This window comes from Nylanderia fulva, unplaced genomic scaffold (genome assembly GCF_048542155.1).
Source record: "Nylanderia fulva isolate GAGA-0341 unplaced genomic scaffold, ASM4854215v1 Scaffold152, whole genome shotgun sequence".
NCBI classification, from domain to species: domain Eukaryota; kingdom Metazoa; phylum Arthropoda; class Insecta; order Hymenoptera; family Formicidae; genus Nylanderia; species Nylanderia fulva.
The window spans coordinates 76,525-88,379 of record NW_028189753.1 but is presented as its reverse complement, the minus strand read 5'-3'; the positions used below and the strand labels follow the sequence as shown (position 1 = coordinate 88,379).

Genomic DNA, 11,855 nt, shown 5'->3' with positions numbered 1-11,855 from the left:
AGACATGTCCTTGTTCCTACAAAGATGGTATAAAGATCTAATTGTATTCTTTCTTACATCCTCATTCTCATCCTCCAATCCATGAATTACTGCTCCATAAGAACTCGTTGTTAGAACTCCTTTTTGTATATTCATGTCTATTTCTTCTTTGCTAAGTAATTGTTTTAGGTACTCCTTACCTACCAATGTAAACCTCGTTAATAACTTGGATGCTTCTATTCTAATTAAAACATTTGAATCGTTGATCAATTCACATACCTTAAAGAAAACTATTAGAACGCTTCTCTTTCCTAATTTTTTCAAGAATTCTACATCAGTCATTTTTTTAAGACATTCCATTTTTAGATTGTCTTCTTCTATACATTTTAAGAATATTTTCTCTAAAATTACCCTTTCATTTCCCTTTGTCTTGATACTCCCATTAGATGATGTAATTAAAAAATTATTCTCTTTTTCATTACCACTTTCAATCCCATCTTTATTTCTCATACTTTTATTTATCGTATCATTTAATTTTACTATCTTTGAACTAATTTTATTTAATTCATTCATACTCTCAATATCATCTATTCTTAATGATTTACTATCTAATTTATTAACTTTTACATCTATCAACTTATTGTCTGTTAATTTAACCTTTTTTGATTTCTCTTTTGTATCTGTTGGAAAGTGTTTTAAACTTAGCTCTCTTATCTTATCAAATGGATCATTTAGAAAGTTTTGAATAAGTTGACTCTTTGGATATTCTTTGATGAGAATTAAGAGAGAGATCATTCTAACTTTGTGTAAATGATGATTTAAATATGGAGTAAGTGAAGATAGAGTGGGAGATAGATCACTAAAATATATTTTAGTAACATATTCTATTATTAATTCTTCGGTACATTCTATGGTACAACCTTCAGGGAGTGAGTGTTCCAATACATCCTTAAGAACTGCTTTACATTTGTGAATATTTGGTATGTCTTGAAACGCTAGTCCTGGTAACATTAAAGATTAATGGGGGAGTGGATCAAGATTAAAATTTTAGAGAGGTATAGTTCTAGATAGGGTTATAAAAAAGCAGAGAGAGGTGAGAAATAATTTAACTAATCTAAAAATGCACCAGCAACAAGTAAAGGAAATATTATGGTTGCATCTCCAAATATCTTAACTCCGGTGTTCTTTCCTTTAACCTTCCCCCAACTTATAGCTTCTTCAATATTAGCACCTGCATCACTTCCATCATACTCTGACGCAGTGTTAACTAGAACACAATAATTCAATCCACTTTTAAACAAATTGGCGTTAAGTATGTGATGTTTTATAAGACCTGCTCCTAGAACAATAGCACCCGTGCTTTTTTGATGCAATGCTTCTCTATTCATTTTAGCAATATCACCTATCAAATCCAATTTTAATAAACCTCTTTTTTCATAATAAGCTAAAATATCTCCCATCGATCCATCAGTTATGGCTGGACAATAGATTGGAATATTATTTTTATAAGCCCAATATAACACTGAGTCTTCGTGATTAATCTTCATACCCAAAAATCTTATAAATTCAGATGGTGTAAGTATTCTGGGACATTCATTTGTATATCCATTGACCAATTCATCTAAGATTTCCTTAAACCACACCTCAAATTTTGAGTAATTATCACACGGAATAACTAAATTTCCAATTCGGTTAAAACCATTTTTTTTCAATTCCACTCCCTTATAATCAAAAGATGCTATTAACGTTGGCTTTAATACCTTTATTATATCCTCTTCAATACCACCTGCTGTGGTAACAAAAACATTTACTAGTTTGTTTTGCATCAAATATCTTATAACATCCCTTATTCCAGAAGTAATTATATTGCTAGTACATCCTAAAAATATCTTTGATGATTTCATTCGCTTTATTTCCTCAACTCCCTTCCACAGATTTGTAGCTTGAAATCCTATTGTTGAGTAGCCATTAATAAATTCTTTTAAAGTATATTGTCTTCTAAAATCTATACCTTTCACTTCTTTATTAAAGAATAATCTCTTTTTCGCTTCATTTTTACTCTTTTTTGAAACACTAGACTTATCAAAGTCAGTTGAAGTCATTTAGTACCAAAAAGGGGGGAGATTAGAAATTTTACAAGAAAGACTATAGGATATAAGAGGTGTCTATGCTCTTATAAACCTTTGTGATGAGATTAAATGTCAAGGATATACCAAATTTATCTTTATTTAAAATTATAATTTTAAACAATCTAATTATTTTAATTGTGATTTCCATTAGCAATACTAGAAGTAACTATAATAAAAGTTGACATTAAAGTGAATCCTATTACAGAAGATAATAATTTTTTTCTATTTTGTCCTCTTTTATCCTTACCAGAGCCATCTTTAAATTCAGAATTTAACATCTCAATAAACCCTATGTAAAAGAACGAACCTGTGGATATTCCAGTGAGCATCTCTTTAATTTTGGATGCTGAGAACATACCCAAAATGAATGATGCAATGATGGATCCCAAAGGAGTTAAAGATGAATATAAAAGAATTAATAAAAAGGCATCTCTTTTTGAAAATGGAGATGTTAAAATAGATACTCCAAGTGTAAATGCTTCTATCCATTTATGACCGAACAGTCCCACTAGATACATCCAGAAGGCATTTTCATCCTTTAACGGCATGCCAGTACCTTCTAAAAAGGAATGAATACTCAAAGCAATAACGAAAATAAGAGCTTTCTTTAGACTAATATCATCTGGCAGTGAATCACACTCACCATCTTGTAGATCTAAATATAATTTATCAATGAAAAATAATATAAGAAAACTTATACCACTCATCAACGGTGCAGTTAAAGAACCCTTTACCTCATACAGATCTGGTAAAATATCCAAGATAATAGTGCTTAATACAACACCGCCAGCAAAACACTTCATATACGAGGAGATTTTATTTCTTCTAATCAACAAATAGGAATATGAGAAAGAGAATGTAAATATAAACATAAACAACGATACGAGATATATTTTACTTGATTCACATTCTTTCATTGCTAATTCAACCCCCTCTGATTAAGTTTTATTTTGAACATTCCCTTTCGTGAGAATACTTCACAGCAGCAAAGTTCAAGTTATGAAAAGTTGTTGACTTCCATTTTTTTAATTAAAATATTTCTCCAATTTGTTAAATTACACCTCTCATCTCGTAATAACATAATAATTGGATTTTTGTGAAAACGCTTTTTACATGTTCATTTCCCCTTTATATCAGAAAAATGGAATTAGAAGATAGCTTTTTGAAATTAAACTTAAAAAACCATAAAAAGTTTTTTATAGGAGTTTTAAGAGATACTCATAGTATTGTAATGGAACAAAATGTTTTATGGATCCTTTATTACTGTTTTGTAGGTATTAAATTATTAGATGGTAACAATGAATGTAAAGAATATCTAAAAAATCAGACAAATCTAACATTTCTGGATGTAGAGAATTACATCTTAAGAGCTATAAGAGATCATCCTTGGATATCATCTCTTATAAAAAGAACTGACAAGATTAAAAATGAGGAAATGAGAGATAAAATTATTAAAATTAATAAAATGAGTGATAATACGATACTATGTTATATTGAAATACATTTATGTAATTTGTATATCCTTTTAATTCTATTAAAAGAGTTGGATATGTTAGATATAGTAGATGAGAATAACGTTTTTAAACTGATAAGAAAATTTAAAACAAGGAGTGGGTCTTTTAGGTTGTATGAAAATGGAGAGTGTGATATAAGAGGTATTTATTGTTGCTTAGCCATAAATGAAATACTTGGTGATAAATTTGATATGAAAATATTTGATAAATCTCTAGAGTACATCCTCTCTTGCCAATCCTATGAAGGTGGGTTTGGAAGTATTCCCAGAGGTGAGTCACATGGTGGATATACTTACTGTGCCATATCATCCCTATACTTTCTTAAAGGTATAGCTAAATGTAATGTAAAAAATTTAATTTTTTGGTTAGAATCGCGACAAGGTCTTTCTAAAGAGTATAAAGGAAAGAGTGATATTGAGAAAGATGACTTTTATAATGTTTCAGGAAAAGATGGATTTTTGGGGTTTACAGGTAGAACAAATAAAATTCCAGATACCTGTTATGGGCATTGGGTCGGATCGGTAATTAAAATATTGGAAACAATAGGATACAAGGTGGTTTTTAATCTCTCTAAATTAGTTAAATTTTATAAATACAATGAATGTACAGAGGGTGGGTTCTCTAAGAATCTTAAACTATCCCCAGACCCTTTCCATACCTTTTACTCACTTCTGTTTCTATCGAATTATACAAAAATCCTCAATTTTCAGATTGATCCATTCCTAGGGATTCTCAAGGAACGAGGCAAATGAAATTCTCATTTTCTTTTTATTAAACATCTTTTTATTAAAATACAACACTGTTTAACACAGTTCTTAAGGTTATAGTAAATTTTAAGAATAGATTAAAATTTTTGCTTCCAATTTGTGAGATGGGTAAAAATCAAAGAGAGGTTTTTAGTAGTGAAGAGGGAGAAACAAAAAGCTCAAGTGTAAATAAGATAAAGTTGACCATTATAGATACTCATAAAGTTTATGAATTCTTTAAAAGAGATGAGATATCAAGAATCACTAGATTGTTAGAAAAAGATATTCTAGAAATACCACCAAGCTTAATAATATCATTAATACAAGACAATAATATGGAAGAGAATGAAAATATCATTGATAATACAGAGAACATCCAACGTAGCATAGCTGCTCCTTTGTTAGATCAAATGGAGTGGAATTTCTCAGCTTTGAATATTTCAACAACAAAAATTCTTCTTTTAGTCTGTGAAATATTTAAAAGAGAGGATTTAATAAAAGAAACAGATCAGAATAAGTTTATGAAATTTATAGAAGTTGTTCTATATTATTATATACCCAATTTTTACCATAATACGTACCATGCGATGGAGGTATTATACTCTGGATACTTTTTATTTAAAAAGATAGAAAAATACTTAAAAATAGATAAATCCATTTTAATATCTTACTTGCTATCTCTTATATTACACGATATAGGCCACATGGGAATAACCTCTAAATCTTTAATGTTAGTAAAGTCATTCTACAGTAAGAGATATGGTAATATTTCTTTAAATGAAAAGATACACATCTCAATTTATAAAAGGATTCTTTTAGATTCAAAATTTAACTTTTTAGAGAGTTATGAAAATAAAAATTTCATTTTAGAGCTGATAGATAGATTAATTCTGAGTACGGATCTATATCATCATAATGAGATATTGAATGTATTTAAAGAATGTAATTATTTAAAAAGAGAGTGTATGGATGATAACACTTTTAATGTAGAAGATAAAATACATCATTTAGAGATATCTACTAGTAACTTATTATTTTCTTATAGTAAGATAGATAATAAATTATTATATGACCTTTATATGTTAATAAAGATATCAGACCTATCCAATACTTTAAAAACTAAAGAGATGTTCTATACCTCTAGTAAATCACTTTGTAAAGAATTTAATATAGAATTAGAACTATTTAAGGAGGAATTAATTGATTTTAAGAGTTCTCTTCACTTCAAAGAAGAGCTATCATTTCTTAAGAATCATTCTCTAAGACTAGCCGAACTATTCTCCATGAAATATCAAAATTTGAAGTTTTTAGTTTCTAATTGCTTAACAAATATGGAAGATTGTAAAGAGAAAATGGAAGAAATAGAAAATATCAAATAAAGAACATTTAGAATATCATTAATAGTGGAAATATTAGCTATTAATTCCATACATCTTATTAACATACTTGTCTCTTACTTCCTTATCTTCTATGTACCTCCATCCATAAAATGTTTTATAAATGGAAATATTACTTAGACAAAACACCTTTAGATCTGCCTCTAGTCCAAAACTTTCATTTACCGGTAGAATAACCCTCATATTAAGATACTCTATTGTAGTACTACTATTCTTCACCTTTCTTTCTGTTATCTCTCCTCTTCTTTTATTTATTATCTTTTTTACCATCTTTTCACATTCTTTTACAAAGAATATTTCAATTAGGTACAAAGGTTCTATTAAGGTTATATCTCTCTCTTCTATTAAATATTTTAATTCATTTCTAATTTTTAAAATAACACTATTATTGATTTTTACATCTTTAAATGTTATGTTATCTTCTACTATCCTTTCAAGATATATCTTATCTATCGTAATTCTCATGTCTTTTATCTCTTCATTTATTAACACCCCTTTATCTATAAACCATTCAAATCCTCTAGTTATTTCTTCTTTTACACTACCAAATATCTCTAAAAGCAAATTATCTAAATTAACTATTAGTTCGTTACTATTATATTCGTATTTAAATAGATTGCCATTCTCTATATTTCTCTTATCTATCATATCACACTGTATATTCTCATATATTATATCAATAAACACACCTTTTTTATAACTTTTACATCCTTTAATAACACCTTCTCTAAATTTAGTAAATATTCCTTTTATTTGTATATCCTTTTCTTCTTTCATATCACCCAATAAAGAATCCATATACAACTCTCCTGTACCCATTAAGGTATTATTTTCGATATTTAAAGTTGGATAAAGAAATTGTATGAGAAATGGAGAATGATACATAATATTGGATATATCATTATCAATCATTACTTTAACACAGTTAAATTCATTTTCTTTTGTAAAATTACCCTTTTTAGATATTTCTACGAGTGTATTATCAAATAGTACCAAAAATGGTACATATTTCTCTATTTTACTAATTTTAAACAAAAAATTATAAGATAAAACATACATTCCCTCTATGTTCAATTTAATATCATTATGTTCCACTTCACCTTTCATTTTTAGATCCTCATTACTTTTGTTTATGCATAAACCAAAATTTTTTTTCCCGTATTTATAAAATTTTAAAATTTCAACTCTACCATTTGATAGATCATTACCAGTACAGGAATTTGAATTTATAACTTCTTTAGTATCTATGTTATTTTCTAATATTTTATCTATTAGAGAAGTACCTCCCAAAGATTTAACAAATTCATTGAATAACTCCTTTTTATCTATTTTAATAAGTTTTTGTATCTTTTTCTCTTCTAACTCTAACAGTTTATAAATCTTAACCAATGGCTCTAGATAATAAGATATTAAAATAGGTTCTATTTTATCTACTAAGTTTAAATGTACCATCCATTTATCTTTTATGGAACAAAGATAAGTATCTTTTATTTGTATATTTATATCAGCACCTTTAAACATATTACTTATACTTTGTATTGTAGATAATATCTTATCTTTGAGTTCTACTACAGAATACTTTAAAATAGCTTTGTCTATTTTGTTAAGAACCAAAATGAATGGTATGTTGGCATTTGATACCTTAGATAGTAGAAAATCATGAAATATTGAGATATCTTCCAAAATATCTAAAATTAAAATGAAATGAGTTAAGTATGGAAATATTTGATGTGTTTCATAAATAAAATCTAAATGGCCTGAAGTATCATAAAAAGTAATAATCGATGACTTACCTTTAGATGAACTTAAAATATTTATATATGGCTTATAATGAAGAGTTGTATGTCTCTTTATTTCGTATGAGGTAGAAAGAATAGATTTTTCATTATTATCTTTACAGTTATTTGAATGGAATGTATTGGAAGCATTTTCATCAAGAAAGGATGTACCCAATTTATGTAGATCTTTATTTAACTCCAAATAGTTGTTTGTATTGAGGTATTTAATGAAAGAGGTCTTTCCACAATTTAAAGATCCAAATACACCAACATTTTTAACTCGATTTGGGATCTCTTGTATGGTATAGAAATATTTATTTATTTCTTTCAGTGGTATAACTTCATTGCTTCTTATTTTCTTTTGATATATCCCCTCTCCTTGTGGTAATACATCTTCTTCTTGATAGATTATTTCTACTTCACTTAAACTTTCTTCGATCTCATTTCCAAATTCATCATACCTCTTCATGGTTAGAGGGTGGTAATGAACTGAAGTGGAAATATTTCCTACACCTAAAAAAACTTTAAATAATTAATTTAAACTACTACCTTTACTTATGAGATGGAAATAAAGTTGTTAGAAGAGAAGTGGTAAGATATCCAAGAAAAAGTGAGACTACTTTTGCTTCATCTCTTCCGGAACTATGAAAAGATGGTGCTATCATTTCAATACAAACTATAAAAAGGGTACTACCTAATGCAGAACCGTTTGAAATATCTTCAAACAACTTCCCTTTGAAAATTTTTAGTGATCTTAGCATAATTCCACTCGGTGTGAGAAGTGAAAAGAATGTAGAAATTAAAAAAGTATTGTAAAATTTGAAATTAGCTGAAGATAGCGCAACCCCCAAAGTAAAGGATTCCAAAATTTTGTGTACAATCAATCCTACCTCAAAGGCACCAACACTATCACTTACAGCCAAACCCTCAAAAAATGAGTGAATTGATAGAGCTAATACAAACATTAGAGCTTGAGGTACCGAGGTACTATATTTCAATGCCTCTGTATTACAAGTACCAAATGAATCATGGGAATGTAACTTGTGATTTTCAATTACATTTTTATTATCACAATGGGAATGTTTCAAAAGGAGGGTATCAATGGCAATTAAAAGAATGAATGTTATACCGGAGGTAAACAACCCAACATTAAAATGTGAATGATTATGATCAGAATCGCCATGCAAATGGTCTCTATTTTCACCAATTTCCTTTTTACTTTTAGCATCACAATCTTTTGGACACTTGTCCCATTCTTTATTGTGATCTGGACAGATATTAGCATTTCCATGTGAATGTGGCACTATGAGATGTGGTATAAAATCCATCAAGATTATCGAAAGCATTAGTCCAGCTGTAAACATAGTAAAATACGGATAGACCTTTTTAATGTATCTTGTTTTCTTTAATACTTGTGGTAGCATAGATAGAACCAAAGAAATAAAAAAAGTTCCAAAGGCAAGCGCATGTGTATCGGATATTCCCATCTTCAAGAGGGGTGCCCAGTTTTAAATTTTTTGTTGATAAACTTAAAAATGATAACATTAAAATCATATTGTTATCAAAAGTAAAATAATAGGACCATACATTCTTTAGTAATAACAATTGTTTTATAATAGGTTTATTCAAAAATACAGCCACCATATTTTAAAATAGAAATAATTTCATTTTCTTGTTTTATTTCATTTTCTAATATCTTTTCTATTTTATTGATAATGTTTTTCCTGTCTCTAAGGATTGCAAGATTTAATTCTTTGATTATTTTATTCTTTTCCATATTTAATCCTCCTAAATATCCAAGAAATATTTTTAGGATATTTTCTATCGAGTAACACATAGAATATCCCATATCCTCTAACATAAATAAACTTTCTCTTATATTAGAGTTGTTAATCTTTTCCTCATAACTCTCATATTCTCTCCTCATTAAATACCTTTCTTCATCAGATGAGCTACATTCCATGGGGCAATTCAATTCTTCTGAGGTTATTAGGTGTTAACTACCAACAAAATTCAATATTTTGGAGATAATTGTTTTTATAATTTTTAATTTGTTTCCGAGGAATTAAGAAACTTTTTAAATCTAAGAGTAAAACTTCACCCATAGGAGAAGATCAAAAAGAATAGAAAATGGGTGTTCCTTCATTGTTTAGATGGTTAACAAAAAAATATCCAAATATAATTAGAACCGTAACAAATGAAGACACAACAGATATATTATATCTAGATTTTAATGGGATAATACATGTGTGTTGTAAACCAACAAATGCACCTACACCAAAAACTGAAGATGAGATGTTTGAAAACATTACTAAATTTGTTGATGATTTGGTATCAAGAGTTAGGCCAAGAGAATTGATCTATATCTCTGTAGACGGTGTGGCACCTAGAGCTAAATTAAATCAGCAGAGAGCTAGAAGATACAGTTCGGCTGTAGAAGCCCTATCAAGTGGTAAGAAATTCTTTGTTGAACATAGGGATAACCTAAAAGAGGCAGTTAAAGGAGCAATGGAAAAAATATCAATTAAGACTGAGGATATAAGTAATGGAGATGATTCTGTTAATGATTCAGCATTAGAAGAAATGATTGACATTTCTACAGAAGAGGATCAAATATGGGATAGTAACTGCATTACACCAGGTACACCATTTATGGATAGGTTAGATAAGAACATTAAGGGTTATATTTCATATAAAACAAGTACGGATCCCCTGTGGAATAAAGTTAGAGTTATTTATAGCAATTGTAATGTACCGGGAGAGGGAGAGCAAAAAATCATGAACTTTATAAGATCTCAAAAAGTCCTTAAAAGAAATGTTAGGCACACCATCTATTCTCCGGATGCGGATCTAATCTTCCTAGGAATTGCTCTGAATGAGAAGTATGTCAAGATAATAAGAGATGACATCTTTCATCAGGAAAAAAACAAAAAGAGCTATTGCAATATCTGTAAAAAAAGAGGACATTCGGATTATCTATGTGGTAGATTTGACCTATCTCAATATATATACTTAGATATTTCAATACTTATAGGATATTTGGAGAATATCTTTAAATCTTCCATTAAAGTCAAGTATAATCTCAGGAGAGTTTTGGATGATTGGGTATTTCTCTGTTTTTTTGTTGGAAATGATTTTTTACCTACACTTCCCTGTTTTGATGTAAGATTTGAGGCAATTGAGATTCTGATAACACTCCTCATAAAGTTCTATAATATGAGGGGAGATTATCTGACAAATGGAGATAAAATTAACTTTTCCTCTCTTCAAGAATTTTTAAGAGAGTTATCTCATTCAGAGAATGAATATTATTACAATAAAAGTAATTATTTAAAGAATATGAGGAAAAGGTTTAATCCTGGAGGTGTATTTGAAGAGATACCACTTCATACAAAATGTGGTAAAGAGGTGTATTATAAAAATAAATTGAATGTCAGAACTATAGAGGAAAAGGAAAGAGTCTGTAAGAGTTACTTGGAGGGATTGGCTTGGATCTATAATTATTATCTTTATGGTATTAAATCCTGGGAATGGTATTATCCATATCACTACGCACCGTTTGCATGTGATCTATGTGAAATTGGTGATTTTAAACCAACTTTCAATTTAGGAAAGCCTTTGAATCCAATAGAGCAAACAATGGTGGTTATGCCACCAATGAGTAAAGATAATGTCCCGAAAGCGTTACACACTTTGTACGAAGATAATAAGGAGATATATCCAGATGATGTCAAAATTGATATGTTTGATAAATTATTACCATGGCAAGGTGTAATTCTATTACCATTTATAGATATAAAAAATTTTTTATTTAAAGTCAACAAAAAGATTCCTGAGCTGGATTTAGAAGAATCCTACAGGAATGTTGAGGGAGAAGATTTACTTTATATTCCATACAGTGACTCTCTTTATGATCCAATTTATAAATTTTATAATTCTTTTAAATCCATTCTCAATCTAACTGATAAATATATAAATCTTAAAGTATCGCCTTATTCTTACGCTAATTTTGTTGGAGATAATGTTTCCTTTTTAGGTACTAAGTTTAAAAATAATACTCTTACAGTTTGCATTGAAAGAAAATCTTACAAATAGCAAAAATGGTATCCGTAAATAATTTTCAATGATTGTGAGATTAAAATGATATATTTTATTTAAGTGTCTTAATTAAAGTTTGCTTCTAGTTAAACTAATTCTATTACTCTTTTTGGATTATTTATAATCTTCAAACCTAATCCTTTCATATTCTCTACTTGAAGTATTATAAATGACAATTTCATTTGTAATTGAAAAATCTGGGATGGAGAGAAGA

The 11,855-nt window shown here is 28.6% G+C and overlaps 1 protein-coding gene across 1 annotated transcript; it reads left to right on the top strand.

Moving 5' to 3' along the window:
• The first annotated feature begins 2,471 nt into the window (after window positions 1–2,471).
• LOC146724040 (uncharacterized) lies at window positions 2,472–11,586 on the top strand. Its single transcript, XM_085480613.1, has 6 exons — window positions 2,472–2,579; window positions 3,839–3,949; window positions 4,067–4,143; window positions 9,697–10,203; window positions 10,894–11,307; window positions 11,580–11,586. The coding sequence occupies exons 1-6, from the start codon at window positions 2,472–2,474 to the stop codon at window positions 11,584–11,586; spliced, it is 1,224 nt and encodes a 407-aa protein (XP_085336739.1).
• Window positions 11,587–11,855: the final 269 nt, after the last annotated feature.